The sequence below is a fragment of the Leptonychotes weddellii genome, chromosome 15, assembly GCF_054177405.1.
Source record: "Leptonychotes weddellii isolate Sample4059 chromosome 15, ASM5417740v2, whole genome shotgun sequence".
Lineage (NCBI taxonomy): Eukaryota > Metazoa > Chordata > Mammalia > Carnivora > Phocidae > Leptonychotes > Leptonychotes weddellii.
Window position 1 is genome coordinate 4,731,470 of NC_138383.1, and position 19,545 is coordinate 4,751,014.

General features: G+C 54.0%; 2 protein-coding genes across 8 annotated transcripts in view; one reads left to right on the plus strand and one right to left on the minus strand.

Annotated features, from left to right (window-relative positions):
- Nucleotides 1-321: 321 nt before the first annotated feature.
- Nucleotides 322-7,375, minus strand: AANAT (aralkylamine N-acetyltransferase). 6 transcript variants are annotated; one of them, XM_081804420.1, is made up of 9 exons: nt 7,076-7,375; nt 6,359-6,565; nt 3,802-3,878; nt 3,409-3,579; nt 2,844-3,058; nt 2,437-2,516; nt 1,827-2,071; nt 1,388-1,542; nt 322-1,029 (listed from the first exon to the last, which is right to left on the minus strand). In XM_081804420.1, exons 7-9 carry the CDS (start codon nt 1,993-1,995, stop codon nt 724-726), a joined length of 630 nt encoding a protein of 209 aa, XP_081660546.1. In that variant the 5' UTR covers nt 1,996-2,071; nt 2,437-2,516; nt 2,844-3,058; nt 3,409-3,579; nt 3,802-3,878; nt 6,359-6,565; nt 7,076-7,375; the 3' UTR covers nt 322-723. The 6 variants fall into 6 exon arrangements, with proteins under 6 accessions (XP_081660546.1, XP_081660548.1, XP_081660545.1 ...); XM_081804422.1 differs by lacking the exon at nt 6,359-6,565 and having other exon boundaries at nt 2,844-2,948; XM_081804419.1 differs by lacking the exon at nt 6,359-6,565.
- Nucleotides 7,376-14,924: 7,549 nt separating this feature from the next.
- Nucleotides 14,925-19,545, plus strand: part of UBE2O (ubiquitin conjugating enzyme E2 O) — a 54,389-nt gene continuing 49,768 nt past the window's right edge. For both annotated transcript variants that reach the window (XM_081804432.1, XM_081804433.1), the window contains exon 1: nt 14,925-15,356. In XM_081804432.1, coding sequence (XP_081660558.1) covers nt 14,958-15,356 — 399 coding nt within the window. In that variant the 5' untranslated portion in view covers nt 14,925-14,957. The remainder of the gene's footprint in view (nt 15,357-19,545) is intronic.

The following is a 19,545-nucleotide window of genomic DNA, read 5'->3' on the forward strand; positions in this document are numbered from 1 at the left end:
TGACCTGAGGGGCTCTGGCAGAGGGAAAGCTGGGACTTTTTTTTTGTTGGTGGGGGGTCAGCCGTGAGCTCAAGGGCAGGGCCTTGGCCCAAAGGGACGGTGGAAAACTCGGGGGGCATTTGGTTGGACCGGAAGCCAGGTTTGGGGCCCCTTGGAAAGCCTCAGGGGGTCCCTTGAGAGGGCCGGGTCAAATCCTTGGACCCCAGGGGCAGTGAGGGGCTGGCTTTCCCGGCAGAGACGGCGGCGGGGGGAAGGCACAGACCTCATCCCTTCACTGTGCCTCACCCGCAACCCTCACCCCACACAAGAAGCCGCAGGAGGTTATGAAGCACAACTATTTTATTAGAGGGAAGAGGACCCAGGGTGTCCGAGGCGAGGGGTGGGGGGCACATGGGGGGAGCTGGGAGGTAGCCCCTGCACTTCCCTGCTCCCAGCTACCCCCCATTCTGGGGCTGAGGACAAGAAGGGAAATCCCTGAGGCCGGGGAGAATAAGGGCCTGAGCACCAGGCACCTCGCATGAGGCGAGGAGGCCGCCTGCCCAGAGGGTCCACCATCGGTTCCTGAGAACGACGGGGTCACCGAGGCGGGTCGCAGGACACCTCCTGCCGTCCCCAGTTACCAACCCAGCCCCACCTCTGGCACGGTTGGGCATCCAGCCTGGGCTGGGGAGAGAAGGGGACACCGGGGCCGGGTGGCTGTGGGCACCGTGGGGACGGCAGGCGTCAGCAGCCGCTGTTCCGACGCAGGGAGCCGTGGCCTCGCGTGGAGCACTGGAGCTCCATGAAGGTGAGCGAGCCCAGGGTGATGGCGCACGGGCCCGTGAGGCGGAAGCCGAGCCTCTGGTAGAAGGGCACCAGCCCGTCCTCACACATGAGCACGGCCCGGCGCGCCGCTCGCTGACCGCCCACGTGCTGCAGATAACGCCGCATCAGCGTGGAGCCCTTGCCCTGCCTCCGGCAAGCGCGGTGCACGGCCAGCACGTGCAGGTGGACAGTGTGGCCCCCGGGCCGGTGCAGCGTCAGTGACTCCTGGAAACAAGCAGGGCTGTGAGTCCAGGTCCAGCTCGGCCCACACCTGCCTCCCAAACTGCCCCCGCCCGGCCAAGAGCAAGTGTCTCCCGAGTGCCTGCAGGCGGGGCTCCCTTCCCAGCCGTGGAGGGCCCCAGATTGGGAACTCTACCCTCCACCCCATGGAGGACCCTTCATGAAGGCCTTTGAGCCCCAAAGAGGTGAGTCCTTTTGACCCGGGAGAGGACCAGAGGAAGAAACTCCAGCCCCTGGCCTCCTCTGCCTCCATCTGAGCAGGAGAAGCCAGGGCCTGGGGGAGACAGCCCCCCTTCCAGAGGCTTTCCAGCGGCCGAGCGTCCCCGCCCCATCCTGCCCTCACCTGAGTGAGTCTCTCCTGGTCCCAAAGTGAGCCGATGATGAAGGCCACGAGGCAGCCCTCCTGGAACCAGCCCAGGGACAGCTCTGGACACAGGGTCAGGAAGTGCTTGACCTCATCCAGATACAAGGGGCAGATGCCCAAGACGGAGATGAAGGCTGCAGGAGGAGGCACGGCAGGTGACTCAGTGGTCACCACGCCACATGCCACTGGCCACTGCACACCAAGCATCTGCTCAGAAGCCCAGGTGGGGTCTCCCACCGCCCCCCCCACACCCGCCCTCGCCCACAAGAAAACGGGATTCGGGGCTGTTCCCATCCCCGCTTTCCTGAACATGCATGCCTGCGCACACACGGAAATACACCTCCAGTCTGATCCTCTGGGGACCCAGCCACCAAGGACAGGGGCTCCTCCCCACAGGGCAGCTGCGGGGCCCGCTCACCTTCGCGCTCGATCTCAAACACGCTGGCAGCGTCCTCCGGAGTGAGGCAGCGGAACTCACTGGCGGGAAGCGTGTGGCGCCGCTTCTGCTGGTGGGTTGGGGCCTCTGGGATCCCAGGCTGCAGGTCCAAGGCCTTGGGCTCCAGGTCGTCAGTGCTCTGTGCGGACATCTTGGCTGCTGGTGCCTCCTTGGGATGCCCCAACTTCAGAAGCGGCCTTCGTCGCCTAAAAGGGCCCTCCCAGCACCTGTTGGAGAGGAGTGAGGGTCAGGGGTATGGTCCCCAACTCCAATAGGGGCAGGCCAGGGTGACGGTGCACCTTGCCTCTTTTGTAAGCGAGTCCCAGTGCGGATTCTGGGGGCTGTAAATGTTGGTGCCGTCTCCCCATCTCTCCCTCGCAGCCAGAAGTACCCGCAGAGCAGCCCTTCCAAACCTCCAGATCCTGGCCTCACTGCCCTCCAGGTACATCTAGGTCCCAGGAGGCAGTGGGAGGGGTGGGCAGGGCCCCATGGAGCCCAAGGCACCCCAACACGGCTTGCCGCCCGAGGTGGGAGGGGTGACCACCGACCACGTCTAGCACAACGATGAGCGGGGTGGGTCGGTCTGACTCACCTGCCCAGAAGGGGACTTGCCAGTTCTTTGGGTGTAGGATGCTAAGGCTCCAGCTTTTTAGGCAGCGTCAGCTGTAGGCCCTGGAGAAAAAGACCCTTAATCAAAGTGGGTCCTCAAGGAGCCTTCCCGTTTACTCAGATGGCCTCAGACTGGACCACGCACACATGAGGGCGTCGGGAGGATCGGGGGAGTCTGAGGAGGTAGGGAGGAGCGGGCCAGGAGGGCATCTGACTATGTCCCTATGGCACTTTGTATCTCCCATGATGCTCTTGCAGATTCTTCCATATTTGCCTTGCCCTCCCTCCTCCACTTTTCCTCCCTATGCCCAGAAGCCCCAAGCAGAGTAGCTCCTGTTCCTAAAGGCCGGGAGCCAGGGGTGGGAGGGTGGGATGGGGAGGCGCACGTACCAGGACTCTGAGCAGGGGCCCAACGTTCCCACCGCAGAGCCACTCACGCTGGAGGTAGTCTGCAGGCGCGGGAGCCAGGGAAGCCTGGGACTCCGGGCTGCGTGGCTGCTGCAGTGGGTGTCGCTGGGGGACAGGTGATGTGCTCCCAGATTTATAACCCCCGCCCCGCCCCCATGTTACGCCAGCAGGACAAAACCAGCAGGCTGTGACCCTGCCTGCGGAGGGTCAAACATCGGTGTGACACACTGGATGCGCAGGGGATTAAGTGATTGATTGAGGGCCCAGAATCCAGGGGAAGAGCACAGGGCTAAACCTCAGGGGTCCAGCTCTAATCCCTGTTCCGGCTTTGCCTGGCTGGGCCGGGCATTCACCCTTTGTGCTCCGGATGCTTGGACACGCTCAGCTCGGAGTGTCCTTCCAGCCCCTGTAGCCCAAGAGCGCTACCATTTGCAGCCCTTGCTATGGGCTGAGCCTCAGGAAAGAATATCCTTTAACCCACATGAGAGCCCAGTGAATATTAACCCCATTTTACAGAGGACACCGAGGCTCAGAGAGGCTGAATTACCTGCTTAGAGCCTCCCAGCAAGTCGTAGCGGGGCAGGAGAGGCAACCGCATGTATGTCTCCAAGCATCACGCTGTTCCCACCAGGGCTGTTAGGCCCCGTGGATTTTCCAAATGGCCGGGACACGTCTTCACAGTTCTACCAATCATCAGACTGTATCCTCAAGTCAGGGTCTACCAAAGCAGGGGGGAGCCAGTGAGTGACCCATCGGCCTTGGGAGGGGATGCCCAAATCTGGCTCTTAGGATGTGTCGTCTACTGGAGCCAGAGAGACTGGAGAGGCAGGCAGTATTCGGACCTTGCTGTGTAGACGGAGGCAAGCCCCTGATCACCAGACAAACCCCTCTACATCCTGCCCTCATAAATTACCTCCTCCATGGATGCAACCAAGCATACCTCTTTCCAGAGTGCTCTGGGGAAAATCCCCAGATCCAGAAGTGAGAGTCAAATCCTCCTGCGTACCAGCTGGTCCCCTGTAGCAAAAACCAACCCAAACAAGCAAGAGGTCCTTAGCAACTCACACCCTCCTCCCATCCCCCCGGTACCCTGCCTAGTCTCCCACACCTGCCATTACACTGAGGTACTTAAATAACCCCAAGGGGGTGCGGCGGCCACTTTGGAAGACTTCGAAGCACCCGCTAAAGCTGGACTCATGCCCTGGGACCAGCAATCCCCACTCAAACACCAATAGAGCTAGAAGGTTCCCCAGCTGGAAACAGCCCAAATGACCATTGGCGGTAAGGGATTATGGAATAGACACAAAATGGAGGATCATCCAGCTGTGAGAGCAAACGACCATGAGGACACATGGCACAGGGAATGAAAGAAGCCCCCAGACGAGAGCAGTTCTGAGTCCATGGATTCTGTTCTACGTGTTGGAGGCAGTGGCTATCCAAGGGGGGCTTCTGGGGTGCCGGTAATATAACATTCCGTTCTTTTTTTTTTTTTAAAGATTTTATTTATTTATTTGACAGAGGGAGACACAGCGAGAGAGGGAACATAAGCAGGGGGAGTGGGGGAGGGAGAAGCAGGCTTCCCGCCGAGCAGGGAGCCCGATGCGGGACTCGATCCCAGGATCCTGGGATCATGACCTGAGCCGAAGGCAGGCGCTTAACGACTGAGCCTCCCAGGCGCCCCCGTTCTTTTTTTTTTTTTTTTAAAGATTTTATTTATTTACTTGAGAGACAGAGAGAGCTTGAGCAGGGGGAGAGGCAGAGGGAGAGGGAGAGGCAGACTCCCCCCGATGAGCAGGGAGCCCAATGTGGGGCTCGATCCCACGACCCTGAGATCATGACCTGAGCCAAAACCAAGAGTCAGATGTTTAACCGATTGAGCCACCCAGGCACCCCAAAAATACAATCTTAAAAAAAAAAAAAAAGTCAAACACCAACAACGAGAGTGACTGCATGTGTTTCTAGTCCCAGCCTTGCTGAGTGATAATCTGCTAAGGCATTTCAGAACACTAACTGGGTCCTGACACCAGGGCATCCTCCCCCAGGGGCTGTCATCAAATTCATCTGACCAACAGAGTGGCCTCAGGAGATGTACCTTGTGAATGAGGTTGCCAGATTTAGCAAATAAAAATGCAGGAAGCCCCGTGAAATTCAAATTTCAGGTAAACAATTTTTTTTTTAAGGTTTTATTTTTAAGTAATCTCTACACCCAACGTGGGGCTCAAACTCACCACCCCGAGATCAAGAGTTGCATGCTCCACAGACTGAGACAGCCAGGCAACCCACAAATCATTTTTTAAGTATAAGTCTGTCCCATGTGATATTTGGGGCATACTTTTACTAAAAAGTTGTTTATCCAAAATTCTGTTTTCTACCTCAGACTAATGCAACATTATTATGTCAGCTTTATTTAAATTAAAAGAGAAATTTTTAGGGGCATCTGGCTGGCTCAGTCAGTAGAGCATGTGATTCTTGATCTCTGGGTCAAGAGTTCGAGTTCCACGTTGGTGTGGAGTTTATTTAAAAAAAAAAGAAGAAGTGCACATTCTCTGAGCTGTAATTTGGCATCCTATTTGTCTTTCTTGTGGGGAAAGAGTGTGCCCAGCTAGCCATGTGCACAGAGCAGGGGTTCAAACCTTTGTACCCCTTTGCAAGTGGAGTCTTTGGCGGAACTCTAGCACGTAAAACAGACCAAGAGTCCCCCTCCCCCCACCCCCTCCCACCTCCCACCCCCCGGGCTGGAACTCCTGCCAATGACATGAAGACTCTGCCAAGATGAGGTTGGAACAATATGGGTCCCACCAGGGGCCCCTGGAGAGAAATGGACTTCCCTCAGAGGCACAGACTCATCTTCGAGCACCAGTGCCCCGTGTGGCCCTTGGAACACCATCCCCATGGGCAGGTTCTGAGGCTCTGCCAGGCTCAGGGGGGCAGAGAAGAGTACCATCTATCTGAGAGGCATCACAGGGGACATTGCAGACGCTCCCACAGCAGAACCAGAGGTGAGCTGTGTATCTGATAGAGAGTCAGTGTAACCCACTGTCCCGCGTGGGGACCATTGGCTCGGGGTGCTTTTTGTCAGGCCCCCTATTGATACAGTTTTGCTCTTTATGCCAGTCTTCTCCTTCCAGCACCAGCTCCCTGGAAAGGGTCCTGTAATAACCACTGCTCCCCAGCTCTGAGTCTGCCCATTGGCCTCCATACCACACTTCTTCTCCCAGCACCGCTCCCCTTAGGAGTTCTACCCTCACTCCCTCCATCCTGGCCTCCCAGTCCACCAGACAGGTCCACGCACCACTGAATGACAGCTGTGGGCTGGGCTCCAGTTCTCTCCCACAAGGCTCTTTGGTCCCAAGCAAACCACAGGCTGTGGCTTGGCTCCTGCTTCAGGGCTCCAGAACATTCTATGATAGTTTGGAGCCAGGTTGTGCAAGGCACACAGAGATCCCCTCCAGAGGGCCGTGTTACCTAACTCCCCACCTGTCCCAGCACAGCCTCACCTCTGAGCCGGCCGAGCCCCTATCCCACTAACGATCCAAAGCAGCAAGGATGACGGGCACAGAGGTGGCTGTCCTCATGATCGAGTAGACAGCGGAGGTCTCGGTATAGGAAGAGCGTTCTGAGGGGCTGCATGTCGCCACAGGGAAGCTAAGGGATGTCCATTCTTCGGAGGGGGAGCAGCCTCATGGTGACAGAGCAGAGGTCATCTGTTAAAGATACACTGACCCTTTGGCATGGCTGGGGCAGCCCCCATGTTCTCCCTCCCTCCCCCACTCCCCCGCCACCGCCACTGGCCCCCAGCCTGCAGCAACTCTGACAAACTGCAGAGCCTGGCCCCGCATGGCGGTGAGCATCCACCCGGGGCCCAGGACCTCCGGGAGCCCCTGCTTCTCTCTCCTCCTTCCCTCAGCGTGACAACTGCCCGGTTCCCACTGCAGGGCCCAGGGGAGTCCACCTGGAGGAGACTGAGAGGTGGGCGCCCTGAGAGACGGGGCCCAGAGACACTCTGATGATGTTTCTGAGACCCCAACTTTCCACACAGAGCCACTGGGAGGCCGTAACGGGCAGGGAAGGCAGCTCTCTGTTACGGGCGTCTGCACGACTAGTTGCATTTTGTGGTGGTTTTGAGGGTGGTTTCCTTCTCTCAACTCCCTCCCTGGACCTAAGGTCTGCCCTGTACACCTGGCGCTGAGCACATTTTGCCTAATTGTATTTACCTTTTCAACCTTCGTCTCTTACAGGCAGGTTCCCCAGGAAACAGAGAGCGAGATGGAGGACTGCGTGCAGGAGGTTCACCAGGGAGCAGGGGAAGCAGCCTTGGGCAGAGGGAGAAGGCAGTCACGTGGATATGGTTGCCACAGAGGCCTCAGCCCCTCTTGTGAGAGCTCAGGAGCCAAGAAGCCCTTCAGAGACACCCAGCCTGAGGCACGGGGCAGACCCTTCCGCCCTGCGTTGACCTTGGTGAGGCAGCTTCCTGAGCAGAGGGCAATCCTGCCAGCCAAGGGGTGGGTGCTCTGGATCACTCTCGCCAAGCTGCAAAGAGCTGCCCTAGCAGAATGCTAGCACCAACTTCCGGGGGCCTTGCCAGGGTGATAAATCCTGTGGCGGGGAAGAGTGTTCCCAGAACAACACTCTTGCCCAACTTAATGTTCTGCCTCTCTCGACCCAGTATCCTTGACTCCAGTCCCACATTCTCCCAGCTCCTGTCGGCACCGTTGGCCAGGACCGGCAGTCCCTTCCCGATACAGCCTTTTTCTCCCTTTCGGTGGCCCAGCATGCACTACCAGCCGAGTTAAGTTGTGATTTAGACCCAGCTATTGATCTGGGGCAAAGAGGGGAGATGGCATAGATCATTGGGGTGGGGGCAGGGGGAGGGTTGGCACTTGTCTCACAAGGAAGAGTTTTGTCTTCCAGCAAGGAGAAAGCATTAACCTGTCACAGGCACGAGAGGGCCACATGGGAGGGGGCCACAGCTGTGAGGGTCCAGAAGGCTCAAGGAGAACCTGGCGCTTTGAGATTTTTGAGTCCAGTGACCCAGATCTCCCCGGATGTCTCAGAGTTCCCCCTCTTCCCAATCAGGGTCCTCCCCTTGACATAGCTGACTCACGAAGGTTGGGGATTCAAACCTCTTTTAGGGCCCTGCTTCCCCTATTAAGTCCAGAACCTGACTCTATTTTCCTCTGGTCCCCGACTTCAGGAGGTAAGTTTCATTACATGCTGCCAAGGAGACCCTCTGGCTTTTATACTGAGCCTTTGAGTGGTGACCCATCACCCGCAGCTTTTCGCTGTCTTTCTCCAGTGTGACCGCCCCCAACAATAGTCATGAGGTCCCATGGTCCTTATAACGATTGCTCTCCCACACACCTGAGATTATTCACCACTACCGCAGTTCCTTCCACTGGTTCACTGCCCACAAAAGTTGTAATGATTGCACCAGTGTAGTGTGCTAGGGCCCAGAATATTACACCTCCCACTACTGGTGGGGATCCTCATTAACAGGCAGGTGATCCAGCTCTAGAATCCCATTTAGAGTCTGTTCCCTAACACCACACTTAGCACCAATGGTGATGGGTCAGATTCCCCAGGAAATAGACTTAAAGACTCAGATCTGCATGAAGACATTTACTGGAAGTGCCATCAGGGAGCAAGGTCAGCAGAGGTGGGCAGAGGACGTTAAACTGTAAAGAGCCAGTTCCAGTGGAGACCTCAGCTGATCCCAGAAGCTCTGAAGCTGGGGTGCCCCTTCCCAGGTATCCTGAATGGAGGTGAGAGGGCCAGGCTTTGTTCCTCCTTAAGGACAGTCATTGGAGAGGTGAGGCACCTTCTTTCAGCCAAGGGCAATCCCTGGAAATGTACCAAAGCTGTGAGGCTCGGCAGCCAGTGCCGGGCAGCTGGGGGAAGGGTCCCTGGGATTGGGACGTGGACTCGGGCTGTGCACACAGTATCCACTGACGCCCATCTCCCAAACAGGCTTTATAAACGCCTGGAAAACAGAGACCATATTGAAAGTGGGGCATGTGCCCCGCCCCCCCCCCCCCAGAGTAGCTATCAACTAGGTCTTGATTCTTCTGTTGAGAAGGATGGCATTTAGCTTCTTGACTTCCTGTGGATTTATTTTGAAGCCTCATTTGCGTAAATAGGCTGGCTTCACTGCATGGCTGAGTGGAGCCCTGTCCTTATTTGGGGTTCAATATCTGACATATGACACAGGCTGTTTCCTCAGGAACCTTCCAGACCTTTCTGGAACGAAGGTGTCAAAGGCAGGGAGGGATCGCCACCTCCTGGAGAAAGAAGGGACCTACGGCTCCCTGAGCATCGGGAGCCCTGCGGTCCGAAAGGTCATGTGAGCCCATAATGTGATTTTCGTTTTATAGTAACCACATTAAAAAGAGCCAAAAGAAACAGGTGAACTTGATTTTAATAATCTATTTTATTTAACCTAATACATATAAAGTACTGACATTTCAACAAGTAATCAATATAAAATTATTAAGAAGATATTTTAGATTCTTTTTTTTTGCAAGCAAGTCTTCAGAATTCAGGGTATATCTTACACTTACAACACATGTCAGTTCAGAGGAGCCACATTTTAAGTGCTCAAGAGCTACGTGTGGTTAGGGGTTAGCCCAACAGGTAGCACAGATCTAGAGGCTAAAGGCCAGAGAGAGAACTAGAGTGTGTGTGTGTGTGCGCACACACACGTGTGGCGTATGTGTATACTCCTCTCCATATCTAGGAAACATGGACAGCAGGGGACTTGAGGAAAGACAGAGGCGTCCCGGAGTCTTGCTGACACATTTCGAACCATTGGGAGAAGTCGGCTGGTTTTGTTCACTCAACAAAAATCTCTGGAGCACGCACTATGGGTCAGACCTGTGCTGGATGCTGGGGTACAAAGATGAAGAAGGGTATCACAGAGGGGAAAAAATACAACCCACAGGTATTACCAGGTAAGTGGGGGAAATAATCAGGGGAACGGGGTGCTTGGAGGACATCATAGATAAGAAGGCCCGATCTGGGTTTTGTGAGATGAAAAGGAGTTCTTTTGGTAAAAACAGGAGTTGAAGTCGAGGCATAAAAACTTAGAGGCAGATGGTGAACAAGGGAAAAGACACCAGGCACCAAAAATTGGGGTCCTGAAGGAAGCGGCCAAGGCTGGAGCATGGAGCATGTGTGCAGGGCGTAGAGTTGGAACACAGGGTTAGAGGTAGGTAGAGAAGATCAATTCCGGAAGGGCTACCGTGTCATTCTCTGCTGGACCAGGAGAGCCCCAGAGACATGGTAAGCCAAGAAGCTGGATGATCCTGTTTGCATTTTCAATGTCCCCGGGAACAAGGTGGTGGATGGACTAGGCGGCGGTGGGGGTAGGGGAAGGAGGCTACGGCCCTGGTGTGCGCGAGAGATGGGGATGAACTCATACCAGCAGGTAATGTTTATCAGGCCCCACTACCTGAAGAGGCCCTACACAAAGCACCATATACTGACCATGCCAGTGACATTGTCAACCGCCCTAGGAAGGAGGTACTGTTATTACTCCTATTTCACAGAAAGGAAACTGAGTCTCAGGGAAGTGAAATAGCTTACCCAAGGTCACATAGTGAGTCAATGGTATCTATCACAGGCCTCAAACCCAGGTCCATTGATTCTGGAACCCCACTCCTAGCCACAGCACCACGGCACGCCCCCTATCTCCCCATGGAGCGGCCCCCAGGGGAGCCGCTCTGGACCTGAGGGGGCTGGAAAGAGGGTAGAGGGGCCATGACCTGGGCTTTGATCGCATGTGGCACTTCAGATCAAGGACTAACCCTCAGGTGGCCAGCTTGGTACCCAGGTAAGTGATGCTGCCATCAACCTGGATGAGGAGTCTGGGAGAAGACACGGGTTTGGGGGAAAGGGGTTTGTGACATCTGGCTGGCCATCCAGGAAGTATCCATGAGTTGGTGCCGAGGGGAAGGCCCTGGCGATCTGGGACTTGGTGGTGAAGAGTGGGAATGGTGGAGTGACTGCAGCCCCACTGTTCTTCAAGCTGGCCCCGGGGGACGTGCTGTCCCTGGCCCCTGTATCCGAAGGAAGGAGGGAAACAGAGTACACCTGCCAAACCCGGGCTCTCACTTACCGTTCAACCTTTTCACTGGTGCCCCCAGCACAAACTAGTTTGCCCCGTGGATTGCAACCATTCCTGAGTCAGGAGTGAGAATGGCTCAGGGCCGGCCCATCTGGGTCCTAATCCTGACCGTACTGCAGGGTGATCTTGGGCAAATCCCACGGTTCTCCCAGGGCATCAACACAAAAAGGGGTAAGGCTCCAGGGGCAAGAAGCACCCGTTTATTTCCAAAAGCCCATGACTCTTGAGCAGCCACCAGCTGGAGTCTCAGGCAGGGGCATTTCTCCAAGTAGGCTAGCGATGGCCCCCCAGGGTAGCTCCCCTCCCACTCCACCTTCCTAGCTGAAGCCCCCGGTGCTGAAGGCACCCTAGAGCCTGCAAGCAGGCACTTCAGGGTAGAAGGAGTTCTCTGGGCCCGTCTGGATTCTCTCGCACAGGGAAGTTTGGAGAAGCCAAGCGGGCTGGGGCTCCCCCATGAGGCAGTGTGAGGCCCTGAGGCCCAAGCACACTTCTTAAACCAGTGGCCGTTTAAGATAGGGATAAGACAGGGCCTGCTTCCCAGCCATCAGCAGCCAGCCCGGCTGCCTCCTGTACCCGGCCAGCCCCTTAGCAAGGGGAGTGGCCAGACTGGCTCAGTTTCTGGCAGGCAAGTCTGTAAATAAGCAAAATTCCCGGGAGAAGAATCTCTATTCTCCAAGGAGGGCTGGGTGTTGGGGCCACGAGAGGAGGGGTTTCTCCACTGGGGAATGAAGGTGTGTTTTTTGTTTTTTTTTCATTCAGCAACTATGAAACTATAAACTGAGCCAGTGCTCCCATCCCAGCTCACCCCACTCACCAGCTTGGGTGTGCAGACTGTGGTTGGGGGCTCGGGGACTGGGAAGGGGTCAAACCTTGACTGGAGCATCTCAGGTCTGAGTGAGGTGGGGAGGAACGTACTGAGCCTTCTTCTAAAAGGACTCTGATACAGCTCAAACCGGGGGCGACAAAAAAGGCTGAGAGATAGCAGGGGCAACTCCTTGGGTGTATAGGGGGAGGACGGGAAACTGACCAAATGGAGGGACAGGAATCTCAGGCCTTTGACGCCCCCCCGCCCCCGGTATGGTACATCACTGAGCAGCCAGTCTGTACCAGGCACTGTACTAGGCACTGGGGCAACACGCATACCTAAGACATGACCCACACGCTCAAAAGGGGTTTAGTTAGTAAGGGAGAGATCAGCATTTGAAACCGAGGGCTCTTACCTACAACCTAGCAGCTTCCTGGGGGAGGGGGGCAGCCCAGCATGGGCATGAACCTTCACAAAAGGGGGGCTCATACTTGCTCTCTCACAGAGGACCAATCTATGTAAGGGTGGATAATCTATGTAAAGCACTTCGTATAGTACCTGGTATTAAGTTACAGCTCAATAACTGGTAGCTATTATTAGCCATCATTACAAGAAGCCACAGAATAAACATGGCACATCTTCCTGGAGTGTGCCAATTTTACTCAACGATCAGGGAGGAAGGACATTCCTTTTGTATTAAAACGAACACACGCATAAGCTGGAGTACAGTGCAAAACCCACTTGGATTTTTGACATCAGCGATTTGGGGCCCGCATTGCCCTGCCCCTTTACCCTACTTGCTCGCCCCCTCCCCCATCCCCTGATAGACCCGGGGACTGGAAAAGCCCCTGCACTTGGACTCAGGAAAACTGGACTCCAACTTGCTCTGCAGATTACTATGTTGTGAGCTTAGGCTCTGAATTCCTGGACCCTGTTTCCTCATTGATAAAATGGGGTTACGTACTCCTATATCCAGGGGAGCCTGGCTGGCTCAGGCTCAGTCGGTGTAGCCTGTGACTCCTGATCTTGGGGTCATGAGTTCAAGCCCCAGGCTGGGCCTAGAGCTTACTTCAAAAACAAAAACAAACAAAAAAACGTACACCTATATCCACAATTGGGATAACAAGATAATACATGTGAATGTGTCTGACACAGCACCTGGTCAGTAATAGGTGCTCAATAAATGTTAGGTTATCAGGGGACTAAGGAGACAGGGCTAAGGGAACCGAAGCCACTACATTATTGCTGTTAAGCCTGCCAGGTCTTTATGGGGGAGGGAGTGGGGAACGGAGTCCTCCCAGCAGTGATTCCAGATGGCCACTCTTCACAGTGGTCTGGGATGGAAAGGCCGAGGTTCGTGAGCCCAGCTTTGCCCCTAAATTGTATCCTAATTCCCCTTCAGGTCATTTAGCCACCGTTTTTTTCTATACCTTAGTATGTGAGTTGTCTAAGATCTGGGTCCATTGACAACCACCCCAACCCCAATATTACATCAGTATTCTCGAAGTGCTTGGCTCAGGACACATTATATACTCGGGCTGCCATCAGTGCTTCATGCATGTTCTTAGGATTTTTCCAGGAGTATAGTTCTATAGCCTTGGCAGTCTGTAAACTACTCAAAGAACAGGGATCCTGCCTTTTAAAAAGAACCCAAATACTGTAATATTGAACCATCCTACCAATCTATCTTTGACGGTCTTGCAGGAAAATGTGGAAAAAAATGATTTGACTGAGAAAGGTTAGGACCATAGCCTAAGTATTCTTAATTGCCTTCTAACAACCCATTACGAATTTGAGGGGTGCCTGGGTGGCCCAGTCGTTGAGCATCTGCCTTCGGCTCTGGTCATGATCCCAGGGTCCTGGGATCGAGCCCCACGTCTGGTTCCCTGCTCAGCGGGAAGTCTGCTTCTCCCTCTCCCACTCCCCCTGCTTGTGTTCCCTCTCTCCCATGTCTCTCTGTGTCAAATAAATCAATAAAATCTTTTTTTAAAAAAACAAACCCATTGCGAATCTGTCCTCTGAGAATGTTATCTAAACCTTTTGGAACTTACTTAAGGGACACATTAGTATAATTACTTTGTATATTTTAAAATAGCAATATGGAGCAAACCGTAAGTATAACAGTTCTGTCTGTCTAGAATTTTAGTCTAGGAAGGGAGGGTTGAAATATTATAGTAATGGTTAAGCTTTTTGGAGGGAAATGTATGTCAGGCACTGTTCTGTTTCCTTCAATCCTCCCAGTTGCCATTTGAGATGCCAAAGGTATTATCACCCCAATTTTACCGATGAGAAAATTAAGGTGAAAAGAAGTTTATCAGCTTACCTACCTTTATAAGATTAGTAAGTGGCAGCAACAGCCATGGCTCCCACTGCTAACTACCTCACCATCCCACCTCTTGCCATGTATGCTAAGCCTCATGGAGCTCTGAGCCCCTCTAGATGGTTTTAAAGCCAAACCATAGAGGCCACTAATGCTTATCTTTCTGATCTTTCTCTGGACCTCCTTCACCAACCCCATGACCCATCCCTGAGGGGTCATGACCTTCCAAGCTTTGCGTGTGATTTCCTAATACAATACACTCTAGATACGCTCTTTCTCTGTATCTTTTATAGCCTTGCTGACAAGCTGCCTTGGAGTTGCTTTTTAGCTATTTAATATGTATATGTTTTGTCTCTCCAACTAGGCTGTAAACACCTAGAGGACAGGGACGGTATCTTGCTCTTTCTTACCCCTCCCAGTGCGTAGGACTAGGCTGGAGACGCCAAGGAGGCTCATTAAATGTTGTTGACAGTCTCCGGACCATCCTTCGCCCCACCTCGGCCACTCCTCCTTTCCTCGGTGCCCATTGCACTTCCTCCTCCCGGGTCCCCACCCGGTCCCGCTCCCCTAACTTTTACCCCCTCTGGCCCCGCCCCTCCCTCGCGAAGTCCGCCCTCCCCCCCGTCCCCGGCAGCATCTCCAGCGTCCCCCAGCGACGAGGCCAGAGCTCCTAGCAACCGCATCTCGGTTCCTTGACGACGGCGGCACGCAGGGCCACGTCAGCGCGCCGTGGCCCCGCCCCCGCGCCGGCTGGCCCCGCCTCCCCGTGCCGCGTTCGCCGCCGCCGCCGCCACCGCCAGCACCGCCACCGCCGCCGCCGCCGCCGCCCGAGACTCGCGCAGAGCAGTTATGGCGGATCCCGCAGCGCCCGCGCCCGCAGCTCCGGCTCCCGCCCAGGCCCCGGACGCGGCCCCGACCCCGGACGCGGCCCCCGCCCTGGCGCCCGCCCCGGACTCGGCCTCCGGGCGGTCCTCGGACTCCGGCCCCGAAGCCGGCTCGCAGCGGCTGCTGTTCTCTCACGACCTGGTGTCGGGCCGTTACCGCGGCTCGGTGCACTTCGGGCTGGTGCGCCTCATCCACGGCGAGGACTCGGACTCGGAGGGCGAGGAGGAGGGCCGCGGGAGCTCGGGCTGCTCCGAGGCGGGGGGCGCGGGCCACGAGGAGGGCCGGGCCAGCCCGCTGCGCCGCGGCTACGTGCGCGTCCAGTGGTACCCGGAGGGAGTCAAGCAGCACGTGAAGGAGACCAAGGTGCGGCGGGCCGGGGCCGGGGCCGGGGCGGGGGCCGGGGCGGGGGCCAGGGCGGGGGCCGACGCAGGGACGGAGTTGCTGCAGGAGCCCTAGGCCGGGGAGGGGAGGCGCGCGAGGCGCTGGCCGGAATGGTGCAGCTGCGGTGGGCCGAGGCGAGAGGACGAGCCTCCGCCGAGGGGACGCTCCGGTGCAAAGTCATTGCACCAGCCCCGGGCCACCGGGCCCCGGGCTTCCCCACGCGAAGGGACTTCCAAGCCTTGCGGTGCTGTGGTGTCGGCCTCAAGATTCTGTACGTGGACCCACTACAGTGGGCAACTCCTCAGGCTCTGGGGCTTTACACCAGTGCGGCGTTTTGCTGACCCCCGAGGAGTACATACTGCATTGTGCATCCAGGAAGGAAGGCCGTGCCGGGTCCGTGCGGGGAAGGGTTGTGGGCATTCCAAAACAAAGATAGAGGTGAAAATCTCAGACGGCATAAAAATCCAAGAAGTTCCCTAGATGACAGAATGCGTTATAATGGGTAAAGGAACCCACCCCCCTCCCCCCGCCCTTTTTTTTTTTTTTTTTTTTTTACCTTGTTGCCTTGTTTTAATTGCTGCGGGGAACTTTGTGAGTAAAATCATTAACAATCAGAGCCGTGATATTAATAGTACGGGGTGGGGGGGATGTGACAGCTGCGACTGGGATTGATGACTCCCAAGTGCAGTTGGACTTCTTGAAGAAAAAAAAAAATACTATGGAACCATGGATGGACAAGAGCCACCCATTTGGAAACCCAAGGTTTTTTCCTGACCTGAGGTTGTCAGGCAAACATCAAACTCCCTTACGCTGTTGGGGTGAGGCTGGTGAATATTGCAGTTTTACAGACAAAGGGGTTTATCATCTTAAACCTGAAACCCTGAACCAAGGTTGGTTTGGTGGCTTTTTCTGTCTTGTTTTCCTGAGTGTGAATTCCTATCAGTGATTCACACACGCACGCACACACCCCTGTATCTTTCACACCTTCTTCGTCTCCTCCTCCTCCTCCCCTTGAAGAAAACATTTCTAAGCAGGAATCGGGCCTGGGCTGTTGACAGGTCTGATGTCAGGGGACGGCACTTGAGAAGTTAATCTGGGTTTCTCACACACTGGGAGAAAAGGCCACAGAGGAATAGGGCTTGCCACGCTACAAAGGGGGTTTGTGATAACAGCTCTTGGCAGGGGAAAAGGCCCCACTCCCAGGAAGAGCCTGTGATCCACTTCCTAGTGGCACGAGTGACTTGATACCAGCAGGGTCTTTCTCCTTCCAGTGTGCACACATCCACAGACACAGAAATCCGCATACAGGACCCCTGGCTTCCCCTCAGAGAAATGCGGATCAGGCATTAGCTGCTCTGACTCGGGAAGAAATTTTAAGTTCGTGTGCAAACGTATGTGGAAAATTGTACTTTTTATAGTGGAATGCTTGTTAAAAATTACCACTGGTGTTGTTACGTCGGAAAGAGAAGATTTTTGCTCTTTATACAGTGTTTCTACATTGTCTTAACTAACGAATGGCTGCTGATGTCTTCCTGTGGGTTTTTGAAAAATGTTTTTCCCTAACCATCTTCTCTAGAGGTTGGTGACTCTTGAAATGCAACTCATTTCACTGTGTCATGGCCTCCTGCCCTGGGGACTCGGCGGGCAGGCCAAGCTCCACTACCGGGAGCTGCCATGTTTATCAGTTATTGTTTCTGTTCATCTTGACTTTGGTGGTTAACTTTATTTACAGTTATGTTCTGTCTGCCTCCTCCCGCCGTGTGTAATTATACCAAGTTTGACTTAAAATACCTATCTAGGAATTAAATAGAAAAGAAGTTTAAGGCACCAGCTTGGATACATTTTGAAGCTGCCCTCTTGTGATTTGCTTTGAAGTTGTTGAAATCCATTGTGGCTCCGGTGGTGGTGTTTTCTTTGCCACTGGAGTGTCTGAGCTTCTGAGCTTAGCAAAAGCTAAAGGGCGTAGGAACTCTAGGAAGCGGTGGCGTGTAGTGTCCATTTGTGGATGGCAAGACCTGGTTCTTGTAGGAATTAAGAGTAGGTTTGTTTGGGGGCTTGGGGGGTTGTATACCTGATAGGTAGCTGTAGGTCACCATGAACCCTGGGCACAGATGACCCCAACTAGGGTGCTGGGTGGGACCTTGCAGTCTAGGAAGTGGTAGGAAGATTTTTTTTTCTTCTCATCTCTCACCCCTTATAAATCTGTGGAGGTGACAGTGTGCTGTAAAGGAGAGACCGTTAGACCAAGGCTGAGCATTTAGGTTCTGATTCCTACTCCATCACTAATTTGGTTATGAGATTTGAGAACCCAGTTACTGATAGAATAAGGTGGTGACAGTATTGAGAAACGTACTTCTTTTTAAAGCTGCCACCTATTGGAATTTTTTTTAATAGTACCCTTTTAATGTGGAGTGTTTAGTAGGCTGTGGAGTATTTTTGTAGTTTTCAGGTTAATTTGTTGGGCAATGAGTAAAGGCTTAATACTAGTCTCTTAAGTTTTAATGAACAAGTTCATAAAGAGATGAAGAGGCTGGCCAACAAGGTCTACCCCCTCCTGGCCACTTCAATGAAAATTATCAACAGAAACAAAATAAGTAGGGGCGCCTGGGTGGCTCAGTAGGTTAAGCGTCTGCCTTCAGCTCAGGTAATGATCCCAGGTTCGGGATCGAGCCTCGAATCTGGCTCTCTGCTTAGTGGGGAACCTGCTTCTCCCTCTGCCGCTCCCCCCTGCTTGTGCTCTCTCCATGTCTCTCTCTGTCAAATAAATAAATAAAATCTTAAAAAAAAAAAAAAAAAGAAATGAATAGCTCTTCCTTGAAACTGCAGAATTTATGGTCCAGTTCCTGAAGCTTCCAGCAGCCAAAGCCAAGCTTCTTTAGGACTTAAAACAAGCACGTACCTTGTGCTCCTTCCTTTCCTCAATCTCCTGTCCCCTTCATCTGACTTACCCACTTGTAACTTTTCCCATTTGCCCAGAGATCTTCTATGTGACTTACCCCTTCCCTCTCAGTGGCCATCCTTGAGTAACATTTTGGAATATAGCCAAATGCCGCCAGTCTCTTTGCCTTCTTGAGCGCTGGCTAGACATGGTGGGTCCTTCCGGTCTCCACCTGTCATGGTTGGACAGAATGGCCCCTGTTAGGAAGAGAACAGACTGCTGTTTGTCAGTCCAAGTTTGGGGGCTTCCTGTTTATGCTTTAGTTTTCCCATCTCTTGTGTGCTGTCTTTTGCTTAAAGTTGCCACAACATCCAGAGTCTCTCCTGATTTGAGATTTAATGTCTTTAAGTTAAAGCTGTGTCTGTGATCACTCTGCTTTTCTAAGGCTCTCTGTGTGTGTGTAGCATCCTTCATGACAGGTCCCTTAGGAATTGGCTTTTCAGTTTATTTTTGGCTTCTACTCAGGTCAACATTTCCCTGGGGAAAACTATTTAGATGTAGCATCATAGCATGTGAAGGTTGCTTGCTTCACTTGTCCAGGTGCTGGACTCATTAAAAGCAATTGTTCTTAGTGATGTCATAGGAAGAAATTATGTAAGGTTAACCAAGATGCAGGACTGAGTGCATCTAATTGCATTTTATTCAGATAGGATCACAGCACTTGCAGACTGGCACAGCTGTTCTATGACTTTATTCTTTGTCCTTTGGTTCCCCCTTTCTAACTCCTGGGACTCAGTGCCTTGATTATGTCTCTGTCTGACTTGCCGCTTCACTCAAGGGCACTTTCACCAGATGAGGGATGTGTGTTTGTGTCCTGTGATTGGAAGTCAAAACCCCCGGCTACTCTTCCCAGCCGTCACCTACTCTGAATGACCTTGGCCTAGTCATTGCCTCATTTTTCTCACTGCAATAAAAGACAAGATCTGTCTTTCTAGCCCCTGAAACGAGCCTGAACCAGAAGCGTAGCTGGGTGGTATGGCCACTTGGCTATTAGCAGCCACCATCCTGAGGTCCATCAGACAGAGCCAGCCCCACCCCTTCAGGAGATCACTTCTGTGCATCACAGAGAGCCACACCAGCCCCACCCCTCAGGAGATCACTTCTGTGCATCACTGAGAGCCACACCAGCCCCACCCCTTCGGGAGATCACTTCTGTACATCACGGAGAGCCGCACCAGCCCCACCCCTTCAGGAGATCACTTCTGTGCGTCACAGAGAGCCACGCCTCCAGAG